Source organism: Argentina silus (genome assembly GCF_951799395.1).
Source record: "Argentina silus genome assembly, chromosome: 9".
Lineage (NCBI taxonomy): Eukaryota > Metazoa > Chordata > Actinopteri > Argentiniformes > Argentinidae > Argentina > Argentina silus.
In genome coordinates, this window is record NC_139663.1 from 4158607 (window position 1) to 4178606 (window position 20000).

The 20000-nt window shown below is 48.3% G+C and overlaps 2 protein-coding genes across 2 annotated transcripts in view; one reads left to right on the forward strand and one right to left on the reverse strand.

The window, feature by feature from the left end:
- Positions 1 to 16079, forward strand: part of vasnb (vasorin b) — a 27588-nt gene extending 11509 nt beyond the window's left edge. Inside the window, exon 3 of the mRNA XM_083677961.1 lies at positions 12145 to 16079. Within this exon, the coding sequence (XP_083534087.1) occupies positions 12189 to 14231 (2043 nt within the window). The 5' untranslated portion in view covers positions 12145 to 12188 and the 3' untranslated portion in view covers positions 14232 to 16079. The remainder of the gene's footprint in view (positions 1 to 12144) is intronic.
- Positions 1 to 20000, reverse strand: part of coro7 (coronin 7) — a 104303-nt gene that overhangs the window by 36954 nt on the left and 47349 nt on the right. The gene's annotated exons all lie outside the window — the stretch shown is intronic.

A 20000-nucleotide genomic window follows, 5' to 3' on the forward strand; every position in this document is an offset into this window, starting at 1 on the left:
TTGCTTATTGACAAGAACGAGGAGAACTACTGTAAAAAAACAACTCCTGACTTGCGTAAACCATGCACTCTGCTCTCCTCTGACACAATGGCTCAGACACTTCCATTTGGCTGCGGCCCAATCCGCCCTCACCCTCCTGATTTTGTCTGGGATTACTTGGAACACATCGTCGATATCTCCCAGATAACGACTGATCTCGTCAATACCACCTTCCACCTAGAACTTGACTGGAAACAGTGACGACGTGAGGAAGTCAAAAGCAACAAATTAAATTGTCAACCTCCAGGCTCGCGGCCAAGTGGCAAACAATAGCCCCCTATGCTCATCCTCACACTCAAAGTCCCATAGCTAGCATCTCTCACATTCCTTATTGTCACAGTCAGACCTCCCACTAGAAGACAAGTGGCCTTGTTCTAGAACATCTTCAAGAATGGAACATAAAGATCAAAGAATAGGTGTACAGAGACTTTTTTTCAGCTCTTTCTCTCTTTCTTTCTTGTTATTCTGTCTGTCTCACCCGTACCTGCTTCACGGCTCATTGACAGAGAGACACACAGATACGTGTGTGTTGTATCCCTTCCCTGCTTTTATCCTTTAACTCTTTTGGTGCCCCCCTCTTTTACATCTGCAGTCACCCTGGTGACAGCTCCCACAGCTAGATAGATGAGCCCAGGTCTTTGGTGTCTAGGGCTCGGAATGTTATGGGAAAGAGGGAGCGAGAGACAGAGAGACAGAGAGAGAGAGAGAGAGAGAGAGAGAGAGAGAGAGAGTCTGTCTTGAGTCTAGCCCAGGTGTGCTTAGCAGAGGTGCCAAGAGTATGAGGGCACCCTGAGCCCCACACATCTTGACACACCTGTGGAAAAGACAGCCAACTTCTGAGCGTATGTGTGCATGCGTGTGTGTGTGTGTGTGTGTGTGTGTGTATCCCTTTCAAAATATACAGATAACCAATGAAATGTCAAGTTGTAGTGCCAAGTAAGCTGTGTTAGCGTTCGTGTTAGGCTGAGCCTGCCAGGTTCAATGTGTCAGCCCGTCACTTAGCGTTGGCTGGCAGGTTTATCAGCTAATGAAGACACTGACAATACAATAACAGCAGGGCCCTGCAGGGCCAGCCTGTCACATATGCAGCAGGCCTAACACACACACACACACACACACACACACACACACACACCTGTCATGGCAGCTGTGTGTGACAGAATTCCTGGCCTACTGTCCCCAGCCACCTGATGAGGAGGGGGTGAGAGAGGGGTGAGGTTGGCGTGGTAACTGGGGATTATCAAATTGTCCAGTGACGTGGCAGAGAGAGAATGTCAAGCATTATTTACCTGTCTGGATTAACTGACAAGCCAGACGGGGTAGCGTGTGTGTGTGTGTGTGTGTGTGTGTGTGTGTGTGTGTGTGTGTGTGTGTGTGTGCTTGCAGTGGTGATGACATCAACCACCAGACTGAGGGAGTGTGGGCTGAACCCCCCCAGAGGCGTGACAGAGATGGTGACAGAGATGCTTTGACACTGTATGGGGACTGTGGATGGCGTGTGTTAGCCAGAGGGACAGAGGAGTGTGCGTTTGTTTGCCCTCAGTAACTGTGTTTATTTGCCCTAAAGGAACAGTCATGTCAGTTTCTCCGCCCACTGCGTGAATCACATACGCCCTCTGCTTTTGTTGACTTGCCCTGGTTCTTCATCCTGGAGATTCTAATGTTGCATAAAGGTACCAAGGTACAACTCAATATGAACACAACATAGGTCTATTCAGGCATGTTCGAGTGCCCTGACCCTCTTTTTGGGGAGGGTGAGAGGAGGCAGGACTGGATGTCAGGTAGTTCCAGGATGTTATTGACATACAGAACATCAACTGATGGCCATTAGACAGCTGTATCAGGTGGTAATGAATCATTGTGTCGACTGGCAGACAAACAGTATGTAGCAACAAAATTAAATTCCTTGTCGGACACAGTCTGAAGTGTGCTCACACACCTGCCTCACGTGTCAGTGATAAAACAGGTCGGGCCACCTCTAACCCCTCCCTGACGCACTGCCTTCCAATACTCAAACACACACACGCACACAAACACTCACTTACCACAAACACACATACTCGGAGTGACAGCACAAGAAATCCAGCGTGATGGATTGCACGATTAAAAAAATGCTACAGTAAAACCACTTGCCGCTTGCCCCCACAACTCTGTGAGTCTACGTCATACCTTCTCGAGTTTTGTTCTCTACTAGGTGTCTATTGCCCCCACCCCTCCTCCTCCTCCTCCTCCTCCTCCTCCTCCTCCATCTCTCTAAACCTTCTCAGCTGTAACAGCTGTTCTCTCCGGCCCCCTCCGGCCCCCTCCGGCCCCGAGCCAGACATCAGGGCTGGAGTAGGCCTCGCGGGCGCATGCCTCATTTATGACATTGATGACCTGAAGACACAGAGTTCAGGGGCGGCTTAACACTGTGGCGCCTTCCTGTTCACAACACCACGGGAGGCTATTCATTCAGGGGGGATGGGGCGAGAAAGAGAGATGGAGAGGAGGGGGGGGTGGATGGGGGGGGGGAGAGAGAGAGAGAGAGAGAGAGAGAGAGACAGACAGAGAGAGAGAGAGAAAGAGAAAGAGAAAGAGAGAGAGAGAGAGAGGCAGAGAGAGAGAGAAAGAGAAAGAGAGAGAGAGATGCATCTAGGTCTATTTGTCTTGTTATGCCACGTCGGTGGGTGACGGATGCCGGTCAGGTCAAACAGAGTTGTCTCCAGACTCGGGGGTTGCACTTCACAGGTCATTTGTAACCCGAGCAAAGAGAAGGACTGCTGGGATAGCTGGATGTCCTAAGATTGTAGAGGTTAGGCCAGTGCTGGTTTCTGAGAAACAAATCCAAATTTGAGTCTGAACAATAGAGTACAGTTAATAAGTTAATGATTAGATCGAAAAGATCACAAGGAAAGGAATGCGAACCTATCGACAGCAATACGTATCAATGCCCTTTGTTCCACGTTTTTGAAGTATCTCTTTTGTGTGGTTAAGATCGGAGTGACTTTAGAGAGGGGTAGGTGTGTGACAGAGCCCTGCTTTGTGTCCCTGCCTGTTGGTGGCTGTCAGAGTGGGCTGTGACCTCGCAGGGTCACAGGGTCGGGTCCACTCATTACAGCTACTGACTGACAAGGTGACGGCAGCTGTGTGTCAATGCCTAGACATCACACACACACACACACACACACACACAACAAGACAGAGGGCACTGTGTGCATGTGCGTGTATGTGTGTGTGTGTGTGTGTGTGTGTGTGTGTGTGTGTGTGTGTGTGTGTGTGTGTGCGCATGCCTTACTCTGCATGTGTGCATCTCACTATGTCCAAAGGAATCCTATCTAGCATCTCCAGCCGCATCCTTCAGAAAAGAAAAAAAAACACAAGAGGAAACAGACAACATTTCCTTTTGGATCGAAACGAGCGCCTGACCCCAGGCCTCAAAGCTCAGAGGAGGTAGCAAGGCATACAGACATCTGCTGCTAACACAGACCCTGGGCCTGGCTGCCTGACCACCCTCCTCCTCCTCCTTCCGTTCCCTTCTCCCAGCCCCTCTCCCTGGGGCAGGAGCAGGCTGCTGGGCCCCGGCTGGGTTTGGAGCGGAGGCTTGGCACGGGGTCGTGCCGGTTGCACAGACACACTCCGGAGGTTTCGGGTTTCCTGCTGCCCCAGAGGAGTGTAGAAAGCACCTGTTGTGGCTGAGGGATGGGGGGAGACGGCGTGGGGACGCACGGGCATCTCAGGTGTGTGTAACCAGAGCTGGGTGTGTGTCTGTGTCAAACAGGCCTCTTATCTGTGTTGTCACAGGGGAGGGTTACACACAACGACACAGATGCTTTAGCAGCAGTGGAAACACATGAATCAGAGTGTGACCCCTGACCCTAGGACTACTAATACGCCTCATTGCATTCTGGGGCTTTGTTTTCTTTGAGGTGATGTTATCTAATGAGAGTCATTACTTAGATAGACTATGGGAGTGGCTATGAAAGGTATCACCATCACTGCAATACTCAAAGGGACAATTGTAGACACTAGAGCTGCAATACTTTCTTAACCCTTTCATGTTCGCCGGCATGAAGTTATATCTGGTGGCTCTGAATGACTGCCACTAAATCACACCTAGACTGGCCCTCTATCCCCCCGCAGCAGACCTAAGTAACCCAGACTTGTTTTTTGAGAACTTTTGCCCCCCATTTCCTCCCCCTGCCTTCATTTTTTAACTGTACCTTTAGGTTCTCTTTCATGTCCCTGGCTGTAGACTCTAATGGTATAGCCCTCACACTCTCCTAGTGGGGCAGCCCCGGTCAAAACCATAAATCTGAGACAAAAGGGGCCGCTTTTCTTCCAATAATAAGCAGCCTTGCAACGCTCTACAGGTCTGGATGAGGAAAGAGGGAGAGAGGGAGGGAGAGAGAGAGAGAGAGAGAGAGAGGAAGAGGGAACTTCAGAGCCCTAACGAGGAGGCAGGATGTAGTGCAAAGCGAAGCTGACGTTCGTTAAGTGTCCGTTTGAGGTAATTAAAACAACAAACTCTTGACATTAAATCAGAGAAGCCGGGACATATGTGGTTTCGGGACAGGCCTTTTCTTGTGGTCGCACTGAAGTACATCTTAGAGGGTTTACGCAGCACTTTGCATGACTTGCCCCTCGCCCCCCCCTCACACCACTACAAAGCATATCGATGATATTGTGGCTTCCAGATGAGTATTGTCACTGACAGACGTTGTAACCCTGTTCTCCATATTAGCATAGTCATTCATGAGCATTTCATTGCGCTCTCAGTTAGGGCCTTTTCACATCCAGTCAGTATGGAGAGGCTTCGGGTCAGACTGAAACATCTGTACAGAGAACCGAGCTGGGCTGTACCTCGGTCACCAAGCCTGGCGACCTTGTTGGCCTGACATAACTGAGAAGGGCAACAAAAAGTTATTCTCTCCCTCCCTCTTTCTCCTTGCCTCTTTCATTCTTCTCTTTACCGCCCTTTCCAAAGACACCTCCCCTATCTGACATGGCTAGTTGAACAGGTACTGCCACAACAAAATGATTGTGCTTCAAATTGATGTGCTTCAGCACATGCCACACATAAACAAACATACTCTGCATACTGAAGCATTACACCCATACCACAACACTGAGGTTAGCATAGTTGACATTATTAACTGCATAGCTAACCACACACTTATACTCACTGTACAACACACTCTTTGAAAGCCAACCCCCCCCCCCCCCCCCCCCTTTCTTCAGTTCTACCACTTACTCCCCCTCTTCCCCCAATCCTCTCCTTTTCGACACAAATCTCATCTGTCGCTCCTTGGCTCTCTGGTCCTGTCACGGGGGGCCGTGGTTTATGGGACCGCGCTGTCACATTGAGGGACGACCCCGGTGCATTGTGGGTAACAGGGTCCAGCTGTGGGCCGGTGGGTGCTGACAGAGAAGAAGGGTGGTGGTGAGAGGAGGAAGGGGGGGGGGGGGGTCCTGGTTCATCTCACAGGGACAGCTGGGGGTGAAGGTGGGGGCATAGGGGGTAAGTGGGGAGGGAGTGGGGCGGGAGTCACAGGGGGCCGATCCACCTCAACACTAACGTTCCCATGGCTGCTATTCCCGTGCTATACGCCGCAGTAAATCCACATGAGTACCGTACGGTGGATCTTAAGAGAGCTAGAGGATCATACTCCAGACTACTGAGCCCTGGTCCTGCAGCACTGTAGATCATACCGTAATGCAGCAGCAGAACTACCAGCATAGTTCTCTTGGAAGGCTCCTTTAATAAGAGTGTGCACTCAGTCAGTGTATGGTCTTATCCCCTTACCAAAAACTTGGCATAGAGCCTTACCCTTTGGAGTCCCCCACCCGGACTGGTAGTCTCTTGTCTCCTGGATTACGCAAGTGCACTGTGCCCCACTCCTGCCCTGAGCTCAACAATGCCCCCCCGCCTCCTCCTCCCCTCTACATGCCCCTCACCGCTGGCCTTCCGTTCTGAAGATAAGGGCTCTTGACGTTAGGCCTGTGGGGCTTTAATTGCTGAATCCTACTTCTCCCAGGCAAAGCCTAAACCACCCCTTCCAACCCCTTCCACTCCCGCTGACCTTGTCTCTCTCCCTTTCTATCCCTCTGTTGCCCCCGTCTTGTTTTCCTTTTCTCCAGGTCTTGAAAAGAGAGCGATAGAGAGAGAGAAAGCTTTTCTTTCTTTCACTTCTCCCAGCTCCTCTTCCCTTTATTTTTCTTTTCAGAGCCTCACATGTTTTTCTTGTGCAGTGTTACGCAAAGATGTTCCCATACTTTCTTTCTTTCTCCTCTCCTTGCGGCTCCTGGCCTGAGGCAACGCCGCCATTCAGCAGCCAACAAGCCTTTTCTAATAATACGGTCAAATTCAGACCCAACTATGCATTGAGCACAGATGTTATAACAATAGTTACATAACCAGACCTGGCAGACACAAAGGCAGTCAAACTCATACACATACATACATCCATACATGCACATACAGTCAGTCAGTCAGTCAGTCAGTCAGTCCCTCGTCTGTTTAAGAGGCCTAGGAAAAACCTCTTGATCTTACATAGGGCCCATAAGACACAAACGGCTCTGAAGAAGCCCCCTTCAAACTCAGCTGCTGGTCAGCTCGTCTCAGGAATGTTCAAACAGGAGACGAGGCGAGCAGGAGCGAGAAAAGGAAATTACAACCCCGCAAGGAGGTGGAGGAAGGAGGGAGGAGGGAGGAGCGGACGAGGCTTCCATCAGCTGCATTCCTCCTAGGATGACAGGCCTGTCTAGCACCCCCTGTCTCTGCTCTTCCCCTCTGACACCGAAACACTTGAGTTAATGCCACACAGTCAGAAATCACTCATCACAGAAGGATCCGGGAGCTCTATACCGTATTCCTGCCAAGATGGCTCCTCATCTGTTGAGTGATAAGACCGTAGAAGACACTTGCTGCCAAAAACCAAAGAGAGGAAAAAAACAAAACAAAAAAACAACCGAAATCTAAACTGTCAACCAGGAGGGTTTTATCAGGGATCTGGCGGTGTGTGTAGTAGAGAACTCCCACTCCCGTCTCTCCCCACTGCCACAGTCCCTGGGTGCTGGCTGGCTCCCTCCCCTCCCTGGGTTATCAGATCTGCTGGGCCCGGTTTGGAATGAGGCACACTCAAATAAACACTGGGCCCGGGACCCGGAGAGCTGGAATCGCAACGCTGGGTTTCTGAGAAAATATTGGGAACTTTATCTGCATAGCTCCCCTCTCTTTCATGTGCTGCTCCACTCCCTCCTTCTCTCTTTCTCGTCTTTTCTGACACGTCCCTCCATCTATACTGTCTCGCTCCCTTGATCTCTCTTGTATACTCTGGCCCTGCTCCCCCTATGCCCGTCTCTGGCTTCTCTAGATTTACCAAAGTCTCAGACCCTCTGACACATACCACTATCAATGTCTCTCTCTTTCTCTCTCTCACACACACACACACACACACACACACACACACAGCAAACACACAGCAAACACACAGCAAACACACACACACAGCAAACACACACACACACACACACACACACACACACACACGCTTTGAAATCTAAACCGAGATCCCCATTGTCAGTGATATGCAAACCTACAGCACACAAAACGTCTCCTTACGCACCAGCTGTTGCTTGATTCTCCCTGTCCTCTTCATCTTCTGTTTATCTTTCCCAATCCCTTTGTTTTCACTTTTTCTTTACACACACAGCAACAGCAGTTCCATCCAGTCCCCCCTCCCTCTTTCCCCTGCCCTCCTCCTCCATCCACACCTTAATCATTCCCGAGCTCTGTAATGCTACCACTGTCTTCCTGCATTTTTTACTTGACTCTATATCAAGGGTTCATGTCCCTCTCCTGACACTTTGACTGAAGCAAGGACAAACACAAAACACATCTAGAAACATGTTACCTCTCCCAGGTAACCCTCCCTCACATTATTTTACTGGTTTTCAACCTAACTAGTCACATGCGCATGACCATAAATCCATTACAACCCACCGAATGTCATTAGTAGACATTTGAATATGTTCCCCTGGGCGTTGTGTGTAAATGCATGGGATAACTGTGACCCTTCACCTCTCCTGCCAAGTAGACTGCTGCCAATGGCAGGCTACCTCTATGAGATGCTATCTCAATTGTCTGAACAAGACTTTCCATAAACAATTAGACTACTATACCACTGCTGAGTGGGTCCAACTTGGTACTTTTTTTGCACTGTTGGCAAAGGTTGTGAGGTATTTTTGCACTGTTAGCAGGTGTTGGCTGTTGTTCACTAGTTTGCTGCTGGCTGCTATAGTGAGGTTACTACTTTTATTGATATATGGACGTTTACTCCAGCATGTTTGCCCAACTTATATAATAATATGATTTGGGTAATTACAATAGGAATGTGTAAGGGACCGCATCCAAGCTATTGCCACTATTCCGCTTCCTTAATACGATCCTGTTTGAAGAATGAAAAAAAAAAAAAAGAAAAGAAAAAAAAAAACATACCAGAAACTTTCCAAGGGGTTGAAATTTCAAGGAAGAGTGGAAAGAAAAGTACGTTGAAAGAGGAGGAAAATAAATGCCATAGCGATGCTGTGATGCTATGCAATGATACTGGGCAAAAAGCCTTTCATAGCCCTCCTTCCTCCTCCCCCAACCCTTGATCTGCTCTCCAAGCTCTGACATTCGAGGCAGTGTTTTTCTGTAAAGAAAATGTATCATTAAATAGAAAAGTAAGGGGGGGAAGAATTCAGAGTAGGGAAAACTGATTATAGATACGCAGTGCAATGTCTCTATTTCCATAGTTATATATCTGCTTGGCACAACCCTGCGGATTTTCATATGCGCTGGGCTGGCTGCAACTAAACCATGCTTTCAGAGGAAGGGGTCGCATTGACTGCCAGTGAATTAATGAAACCAAGGCCACAAAAATGCTGAAACCTGTTTAGTTTCCTTCTGCAAAGTTCATCACGTCACAGCAATCATCAATAGGGTGTAACAATAATACCATCGCAATACAAACAGACATCCACTACTGAGTGTATTGCATAATAATAATTATAATAATAATTCAAGAGACAGAACATAGAGAGGAGAGAGAGAGAGAGCGTGAGATGATGATGATAACGATGATAACTATAAAGATGATTCATTATGTGAGAGACAGAGAGCAGAGCCAACTTTTCCGCTAACTAAGGACAGACAAAGGATCCCCATAGCCTGGACAATGTGACCGCAACAGTGACCGGAACACGAACAAACAAGGTCACACACACAGTTCAACTCTTCAAGCTCATCATTGAGCTGAACATCAAATGTGACGCAGAACCAGCTAGACCGAGCTGAATCAATTTTATGAGTCATTAGGTAGAACACTGTAGGTACAGAGCAGTTGGTTATGAGCTAATGGAGGACGTGCAGATTTAATGTAGGACGTGCTAATCTAGTTTCTCTGAGCAGACAAAGGGACTCCCATATTAAAGAGAGGGGGGGGGCCTTGAGACTGACAATGTCTGAGGTGGTGATAGTGGCGGAAGTTTTGGTGGCACTATCTGTATGACTCAGGGTTGAGTTTGACAGTGCTTTTGATACTCTTGCTGTATCAATGTTTTTCGTTGGCTGTGACTGAAGAGCACTGCTACCCGAGAGGAGAAGGAGACACAACAAGAGAGAGAGAAAGAGATAGGGAGACAGAGAGAGAGAGAAAGAGATAGGGAGACAGAGAGAGAGAGAAAGAGATAGGGAGACAGAGAGAGAGAGAAAGAGATAGGGAGACAGAGAGAGAGAGAAAGAGATAGGGAGACAGAGAGAGAGAGAAAGAGACAGGGAGACAGAGAGAGAGAGAAAGAGATAGGGAGACAGAGAGAGAGAGAAAGAGACAGGGAGACAGAGAGAGAGAGAGGAGGTTGAGGAAAGTAAATATGGGGAAGTTTCACTCATTGTATGGGACTTTTCAGTGTTACAGCCCTCAACCAATGCATAAAACCCTACAGAACAGTGTGTTCTCTGTGAGGACTGGGTTTTAACAGACATTTGGCAGGACTCAAAGCAAGAAGAATCCAGGTAGTGCCCCAAACAGCAGAAGTACCATTACAAAAAACCCTTAAGGAGCCCCCTCAAGCCAATGAATCAACCTAAAGGTACTTCATGGTGTCAACAATTTCCACACAGAGAGGTAGGCATTAGCAGACGATTTGAATCATGAAAAAAACAGAAACATTTAATCATAAAAAAAAGAGAGAGAATATCAAGGGACTTATCAAAAAAGGAATTCATTAATAAATCCAACGATTGTGTCTCTGTGGCTCAGGTTTAAAGGGGAGTAAAATAATGGCTGCCGTCATGTCCCCGGAGTGTCCAATAAAATGGAGCTTGGCACATTTCACCTCGATGTGAACTTCGGATATTAAAACTCCCCCACGCTGTCCTTATCGGCCCCGAGAGATTGAGGCAGGGTGGGAGACAGACAGAGAGAGAGAGACAAATAGAGGAGCAAGGAGAAATAATTGCAAAATAGATATTCGCTCTCTTCTCTCAAGGCCACTTAATCTCATAGCAGAGCATGATAAACGTTTTCTCTGACTCAGTTCAGCGGCTCCCTTCCCTTCATCTTCCTCCGTCCCCCTTCCTCTCCTCCCTCGCTCGCTGTCTTTCAACTCTTCAAGTTAAGTGCTGTTACAGGTGTTTGCTCTCAGCCTAAAGAGGCTGGGTCTCAGGTGAAACCAGGGTGTAAATTACTGATACAACAGAGGGGAGGATAGTGTGTGTGAGTGAATTTCAGCCTCTTGGTTAACTTGTGCTCCGACAGTATCTCAGACATGTGTTTAGCAAGGAGTGTTGGCCGTCGTTTTGAGTAATGACAACATTCAGATGCTGTGTTATTTATACTGAGCCTTTGGTCAAAGAAGCAGCTCTAGGCTATCAATGCAGATCCAAGTTTAGATTACCACAGAGTAAATCATCCACAGATGCATGTACACCAGCACTATGATATACATGCTGTCAGTCACACAACAGAGACAAACTACAGCACATTATGGGACTACAGGAATGAGAAGATCATCGAGAAGATCTACATTTTACAGTGACAGTAGAGACAGAACCACACCATGTGTGTGTGTGTGTGTGTGTGTGTGTGTGTGTGTGTGTGTGTGACAGGGTTTCACAGACCAGATAGCTTGTTGAAAACAGGGAGAGAACAGTTAAATGTGCTCTCAGTTCAACTGCAGCATGTGGAGTACTGTAAATGGTAATGGGTGGGCTGCCCATACCTTCACAAAAACACACAGAAATGTGTTCACCATAGTAAGCAATGGAGCAAGGTACAGCAGAGAGCATTGAGTGGATCTATAGGAAGGTTTGTTTTTGTTTGGAAGGTTACAGTATTAGGCCTAGTACTACTGTAGCAACCATCTGCTCTGTCTACAACAGAGGGAAACAACACATCCATGAAGGTTTCACCATCTCACATAGCACTTCAGTTACACACTGCTTTCATCAGGGTATGCCTTCATTAGATAAAATGTGGCAGGAGTCGGTCCACAAAGGGAACTTTCCCCTGGGTGGAGTGGAAAGTTCCTCCAGGGCTCAAGGCCACTGCCGCTGCCCATTGTTTGAGGAGGCCTGTGTCAAGAGACCTTGTCTTTGATCACTCGTGTGTGTGTGCACAGTCAAGCCCATGATAGTAATCCCCTGTACTACCCACATTAAAAAGACTGATTAATCAATAAATAACTAATGTTTGCCACACTGAAGGGTTGTTATTGTAATGGAAACACAACCTCCAATCAATCCAATATTGTTAATGTCCAATTAGCAATGATATGCTTTTATGTTGCTTCTACAGTATACTTCTAGGTTGTCTTTGTTTTCTTTACTCGTAGACTGCTTCCCTTCCATAAGCCCTTCACATTTGCAGTGAGACAGAACAGAGATATAATAATAATAACAATAAGATATCACTTGAATTGTTTTTATCAGTACCTTCTGTGTCTGAGTCTACTATCTATTCTGTGACCCTGTATTTTAAGTACAGTATTCCTTTCTCTAGGCAGACACAGGGCCAAGTCAATCTACTGTTTACTGTGTGAGTGTGTACTTTGGCCATTGACCATGTCCTTGATCTGTCATTTCAGGCTGAGCAGGGAGAAAGAGTGACGCCACCGGTGACGGTGGCACCATGAAGGCCTTCCTTCCTCCGCTGAAGCCCCTCCTCTTCCTCCTCATCCTCCTAACCAGTGGGATCTTGGCCAGCGACTGTCCCAAAGACTGCTCCTGCACCACCCCTGACTCCATCTTCTGCTTCCAGCGCCGCTCCCCCTCCATGCCCCAGGGTGTCCCCGCAACCACCAAACACCTCTACCTGTTCTCTAATGGGATCCAGGCCCTGACCGAAGAGGACTTTGCGGGGCTGGAGAGCCTGGAGATGCTGGACCTCAGTCAGAATAAGCTGACAGAGCTTCCTGATAGAGTGTTTGAGCCTCTGTCATCACTGAGGAACCTGGACTTGTCGGCCAACCAGATCACCCACATCTCCGAGGAGAGTTTCCAAGGCATGGCCCTGCTGCAGCGCCTCTACCTCTACAGCAACCACATCAAGACCATCGACCCTGCAGCCTTCAACGGCCTGGAGGAGCTGCTGGAGCTCAAGCTACAGGGGAACCAGCTGACCTCCCTCCCAGCCCTCAACATGCCTCGTTTGTTGCTCCTGGATCTGCGCTTCAACACGCTTCCCTCCCCAGGCCCTACCGACCTCCAGACCCCCAACCTGGAGTCCCTGAAGCTGGCTGGGCTTGGGCTGACCAGCCTGGATGAGGAGCTGATGGCTGGCCTTGGGAACCTCCATGAGCTGGACATCTCCAACAACCAGCTGGACTCCTTCCCCCAGGCGCTAAAGAAAACCCAGGGGCTGATCCACCTCAGCCTGGCTGGGAACCCGATGGGACCTCTGAGCCTGGAGGACCTAGAGAAACTGGGGGAGCTCCAGGAGCTGGACATCAGTAGTCTCAGCCTGCAGGGCTTCCCAGAAGGCTTTGCCCAGCTCCTCCCCCACCTGAAGAGGCTGACGGTGGCTGAGAACCCCTTCAACTGCCTGTGCACCATGGCCTGGTTCCCAAGCTGGCTGCGCAACCAGGGGGTGACCCTGGGCAGGACAGAGGAAACCCGCTGCCACTTCCCTCCCCTGAATGCGGGGAAGGTGCTGGAGAGGCTGGAGTACAGGGAGTTTGGCTGTCCTATTACTACTACTGTGACTACCACTACAGTTAAGACTAGTACCACCCTGCCTGTTCCTGTTACCACCCTGCCCAGCCCCACCCCAGTCATCCCAGCGCCTGGGCCCAGCGACAGCCCCTCATCTGGGGAAGACAGTTCCCCGTTGCCCCCGGTCCCTGCCTCCCCCAGCAGCAGCACTGACACAGAGCCACACTTCTGCCCCTCCCACACCTGTTTAAATGGGGGCACCTGTCGGCTGGACCAGCAGGGCCAACTGGACTGCACGTGCCCTCGGGGCACCTCAGGTACCTACTGTGAGAACCGCCACGACCCCTCCCCACCTGAGGACATCTCCATTGAAACGGTCACTGTCGACGCCCCAGACGTCAGCTCCCGCCAGGTGACCAGCACCTCCATCCTACTGGACCTTCACCGCTACATCGAGATGCGGCCCCACATCCGAGGCATCCGCCTCACCTACCGCAACCTCTCTGGGCCCGATCGCCGGCCCATGCAGCTCAGCGTGCCCGCCTCCTACCCAGAGTACACCCTGAGGGGTCTGCGGCCAAACTCCACCTACACGGTGTGTGCCAGTCCGCTGGGCGAGCCCAGTAGCACGGACAGCGCCTGCACAGAGGCCCACACCGCAGCCCAGCAGCACACAGTCACAGGGGCACAGGTGGATGACAAGAGGCTGACCACCATGTTGGTGCCCGCCCTGGCAATCCTGCTACTATTGGTGCTGGTGGCAGCTGCAGTGGGGGTGGGGTGCTACCTGCGCAGGAAGAAGGCCAAGGGCCACCTCGAGTTAGACTGTGACCCCTCCCAGCTGGAGCTGGAGGGGGTCAAGGCTGGGTTGGACAATGGGGCACTGCCCCAAAAACAGCCAGAGCACATGGTCTCTGAGCCTGCAGTTCAAAATGGAGGACTGGAATACGAGGTCTTGATACTGCAAGATCACTGTACAGCCAACAACAACATGGCTTCTCACAAGCCCTCGTATTTCTGACACCTGTCTCTGTACTTCTCATAGAGACCTAGAGGGAGATTGTGTTCCTCTACCCTCTCCTCCCTTCTAACAAACTACAGACACCAGCTGGAGTTGTTGGTGACTAAGGAGAAGGGAGACGGCCTGCCAACATCAGCGATTGTAGAAACTGAAACAAATATTACTTTCCGTGCATTGTCTGTGAAGTGTGCAGACATTAAAACTTGTTTGAGTGGACTCTTGGACATAAAGAAACCTTTAAAAGTGCCTTTATTTCTATTTACATACAACCCGGTTGTTTCTGTGATGTTTCTGCAATCACATTGCTGGACTGGCACCCCTGCGGCTCGTTACTGGGCATGCCTGCCCTTCGCAGCAGGTCAAAGGAGGCTGGGCCAGGTGGACAGGCGTCATTGGCTGAAGTGAGGGTCAAGGGTCACTGTACCTTGGCCCTACTTCATCCACTCTAAAAAGGGGTCTGCACTGAAATGGGGGTGTATTGCTTTGTCCCCTTTGTGATAATGACTGAACCATGTAAAACAGTACGAGCAATATCTTGCTACGTAGCACCCCAGCACTACCCCAATGGGAGTGGTGCTTGCTGTGAATGACGTCCAAGTCACAAAATGAAGAGAACTTTTTTTCAGTCATTGAAAAGCAAGATGGCAGATGGTTGTAATGCTTTGTTTGGCTCTAGTGCTTTTTGAAGTTGGCATTTTTCTTGTGTTTGTAAATTTTTTTTATACGTCTCTTGTTGTTATTTTTCTGTCTAACTACAGTACGTGACTGTTACCACCCTTCCATCCCCCCTGCCTCCACTTCTTGTGATTTATAGGCAGACAAAACAGCAGATTAAAATCTTTGAAGATTAAAACGTGTTTGTACCAGAGAGTCAATCAAAGGCTTTACTCTACTAATGTCAGACAGTCTAAGTAGCTGTAAGTCTGGGCAGACTCAAAACTAAATCCCCCTTCTCCATTCTCTCGCCATCACCCCCTTCCCCCACATACAAAAAGAACCGATAAGCAAGATTACAAAAGTTACAAAGGGAAGCAGTTGACTGAAAGCCCACATTTGTTCTACACTGCAGTGATCTTAAACCATCCTCAGAGCCTACCAACCACACACTCACATGATCATAAAAGAGGGGAGAAAAAAAAGAAAAAAACACTTTTCAAAAGCTTTATTTATTGTTTACATCCCCAAGAGGGAATGCAGTTACTTCCTAAACCGCAATTCAAAAGGACACTCTAGCTATAACGGTAGCTAGCCTACAGCCTATGCGGGAGATAGAGGCTATGGATTTCCCTGAGGCAAAATTAGCTTCCACGGCATATTGTTGTGCACCATTAACCGGTTCTTGGCAAAGAGGGTCCGTCTTGCTCACTTGCAGCTAACCAGACTATGAAAAGTCCAGACGTAGCATATAGTTCATAGGTTTTATATGTGCTCTGTCTGGGACAGGGACTTTGAGACTTTTGAAAAGTTGGAGCCCAATAGCAATAGTATTGTCCTGAAGCAGTGTTGAGGTGAATGGGGGGAAAGAGAGTCACTCTAAGTATGTGTCGTATGTGTCTAGTGCTAACGTGCCCCTGATGAGGATCTCTCTGCATATGATCACTATCAGTAAACATCTCAGTGATAATGCCGGAGCATGTTCTGTCTTGTGCAAAGAGCGGCAGATATCAAGTCACTATCGTGCCTCTATGCCCGTGCCCCACATGCCTTAGTACTGTAACACCCCCACCAATCAACAAATCTCACACACACACACACACACACACACACACACACACACACACACACACACACACACACACACACACACACACACACACACACACACACACACACAAATCTGTTGTAAAACCATCAAACTAATTAACTGGAATACTTGGCCTAACAATATAATACATTGAAAATATTCCAAAATATTTTTGATATCATTTTCTATTTTTCCCTGTTTATTTTGGGAAGCTTTCTATTGTGTGCGTCTCTTTCAATGTATTTTTGAATTTCGTGAACTTATTTGTACAAACAAAAAACAGTGATTATTAAAAAAATAAATAAAATAAAACATTCAAATTAAAAAACAACCAGTTGGAATCCAGTCTTTTTTCTACACATACGTGCAACGTTGACTGACAGCAGAGTTTAAGTGAGATTAAGTTTGCCATCAACTTCACCAGCAATAAGCCATCACTCAAAGGATCGAAGGAAAAGGGCAGAGGAAGAGAGAAGGAGCCAGAGGAAGAGAGAAGGAAAAGCATGATTGAGCTGGTTATTAAGCCCATCAGGCTGTCAGTCTGCCTGCCAGCTCACCCACTCCCTCACTCCCTCCTCCCCCACACTGATTTGTGTGAGTGAGAGCACATTGTTTTATGTCCGTATCCAGCAACAGAGAAGTCACATCTGCTACTCTGCTCTAACCAGCACCACCTCCAATATGAGCATAATAAATAATCCAGTGTGTGTATGAGAGCGTGTTGCATTCTCTCTCCAGCAGCGTACCATCCAACACAAACTTTTACAAGACTGTTTAGATTTTAGAGTCGGGGGGGAAAGGTCTTGGAATCTTTCACTAATAGCAAACGCTGGAAGCGAACGGAAAAAAAATATGATTGAAAACACACTGAGGTTAAATGTTATATGTAGATTCCACAGCAGTCAGTCACTGGGGCAGGCCTAATTGGTAAGCATTGATTGTTAACATAAAACTAATACTGCTGACCACCCACGTGTTTTACGGGTAAAGGCTTGGCAGAAGCTTAGTGAATACACACACACACACACACACACACACACACACACACACACTTTGGCACAGGTACAGGCGTCCAGCTGCAAGCTGTTGTGCTAAGTCCTTCACTAACGCAAACACATAAAAACTGCTGTCCTGCAGACCCTATTATTTCAATTTGTACTGAGAGAAAACATCCATGTTAACAAAAGGAATAACAATACACTCCCGGAGGTCAGTCAACTTTACCAATTTATTTCCTCTCCTATCTTTTTTCTTCCTCTCTTTTGTCATCACTCTTTAAATAAACATCTCTCTTTAAATAAACTTTAAATAAACATCTCTCTTTAAATAATCCCTCTCTGTTGCACTCTTTGTGTTTTCTCAAATGCAGTAGTTCAGCATAATTCCACATGGAGAGATGAACAGTTGCTGGAATGAATCTACTGTCTTGTCCTATTTAGCTGACCCAGGTAAAACTCGGGCCTAAAACTGGGTGGGTGGTAGTGACAGAGATTGTGTGTGTGTGTGTGTGTGTGTGTGTGTGTGTGTGTGTGTGTGTGTGTGTGTGTGTGTGTGGCTACGATGATAAGGGGGAGAGAGAGAGAGAGAGAGAGAGAGAGAGAGAACACAGGGAGAGTATGTGTCTGTTTCTCTCCTTTCCTCCAATAAAACAAGTGTCTTTTCTTCCCTGGCTTTAAGAGAGACCTGGCCCCTGGCTGGGTGCCAGGCCTGACGCTCAAGCTGCGTCGGTCAATGGCCCCCATTGTAGCCGTGAACGCAGTCTTTTTCAAATTATCGTCCAAAAATTCCTCGCAAAATTACTGCTGAGTAAATATTTTTTCACTCTTTCTTTTTTTCTCCCCCCCCCCACTTTCTCTCTCTCCCTCTCTGTTGTTTTTTTGTTTCAGCTTCTTTTCCAAACCCAGGGCTTAGAGGACGCTGCCAAGGACAATGTGTTAAAACACAGGGTCGTGTGGCTCTGAATAGGCATTTCCCCTTGCAGTTTTCGCTCTCTTTCATTTGAATGACTATCTTCCTCTCTACCCTCTGTTTTCTATTTTTTAAAACTGTTTTTCCGCCCACACAGCTCAGGCGACCTCTCAGTCACCCCCCAATCCGTCGACAACCCTCTAGAAGGAGTCTGCAGATTTACCGCAGGGGTCAGAGAGAGATGTGTCCAGAATAACCAGAATTCATATTGTAGCTGAATCTACCTCAACATCCATAGCGACACCTATACCTACTGTACATACTCATATTGTACAGTACATACAGAGAATCATCCTAACCTTCCCTTCCATCATTGGAGGCTTAACAGAGCATACGCCTTTAAACCTTTAACGATCTCAATGAGCAGAAAATGCTGGGTGAGCAAATAGGTATACTGTGCACGCACAAGTAGGGAATAGGCTACAAATAACTAGGTACAGACAACTGCTGACAACAGCATTGGTTAGAGTGTGTTGTATGTGTGTGTGTGTGTGTGTGTGTGTGTGTGTGTGTGCTCAACTGGATGAGCAGGCCGCTGTGTGCCCCTGAGGTTGGCTGAGACGCGTGATCCCAGTTATTCCTGCGCTACGCTCGGTCCCTGTGATGTGGCCGCACACCAACCGCAGCCTGGAAGCCAAAGCACAGATTTGTGGCGATAGAAGAAGAAAGGAAGAAAGAAAGAAAAAAACAAAAGCATGCACGCTTTTTGTTTTTGGAGCCTGCAACTCAAGCTGGAGTTCTATGCCTACTCTCGTCCCCACCCCTCTCTCTCTCTCTCTCTCTCTCTCGCTCGCTCTCTCCTTCTCTCCCCTGACTTAGGCAGTAATAATACTGTAGTGTTATGAGAGCTGAAGGGTGGCGTGCCACCGGCTCCTCTCATATTGTACAGCTGGCAGTCTTTGCTTGCCCGAGCCCTCCAGCCCACCAGGACCAGGATCAGGACCAGGATCAGGACCAGGACCAGTGTCTATAGGAAGAGAGGGCAGCGGATGCTCCACTGACGGTGAGCGATGAGAGGAGAGGAAAGAGGAGAGGAGGAAGAAGGAATTCAGACTGGACGGGGGGAAGCTTTGGTTTGGTTTTATGTTAGCTTTCCCGGCAATAAACTTCAGTGGGCACACATGCAGTCTATTTCACGTGCTGTTCAGACGATTATGAGATATAAAAACAAACGGCAATGTAATTTCCCCATTGGAGACATTTTTTCTCTCTCTTTCTCTACCCTCTCTTTCTTTTTCTAAGCTGATCCACTACAATGGAATGCTTACTGGAAACTGGTCACATAGGCTGGTTCGAGGCAGGCGTGGTATCTGTGGTAAAGGAGGGTAAAAGGCCATGTCAACATGGCAACTAGGGGGTTAAACCAAAATAAGGGGCCAAGGACCACAGGACCGTGGTCGAGGATAATATAGGCAGAACAATAGGAAAGAGAGGAAAGAGAGGATGACCAAAAGCCAGAAAGAAACAAAGAAACAAAGAAAAACGGGAAAGATTGAGGGAACAAAATGAAGTGAGAAAGAGATGGAGTAGGTGTAATTGGCTGAGTTTATGCGGGGCCACGTGCACTGAAACCCCCTCCGTTTCTGGAGGCGAGCTGCTGAGTTTTAAAGAGGAGTTGAGAGGGGGGGTGTGGGGATGAGGGGGGGGGGGGTGTTCAACAGAGCCGGCTTCCAAAAGCGCTGGAATTAAGGGCATCTAAACAGAACAGCCTGTCACCCTGGAACGCAACTCTAAAATGTGCTTCTCATTTTGGAGGAATGGAGGAAGGGGGGATTTCATTTATTCCGAAAAAAAAAATTAAAGAAATGTGGGATTGATGGACCATGGAGAGAGAGAAAGAGAGAGGGTGGTGGTGGGGGGGTCACTGGGGGTGAGCGAGGTTGGGGGGGTTACTTAGAAGAGGAGGGTGGTGCAAATAGAGTGTAATGGACACTGATAAAAGCTGATGGGGGGGGGGGGGTGGGGGGCAATGGTGCTTCCAGAGACCAGCTGAACTCCAGTACTGCTGCAATGGTTCTTGATGTTCCTGGCTGGTGGCTTGAGCACGTTTCTTGGCT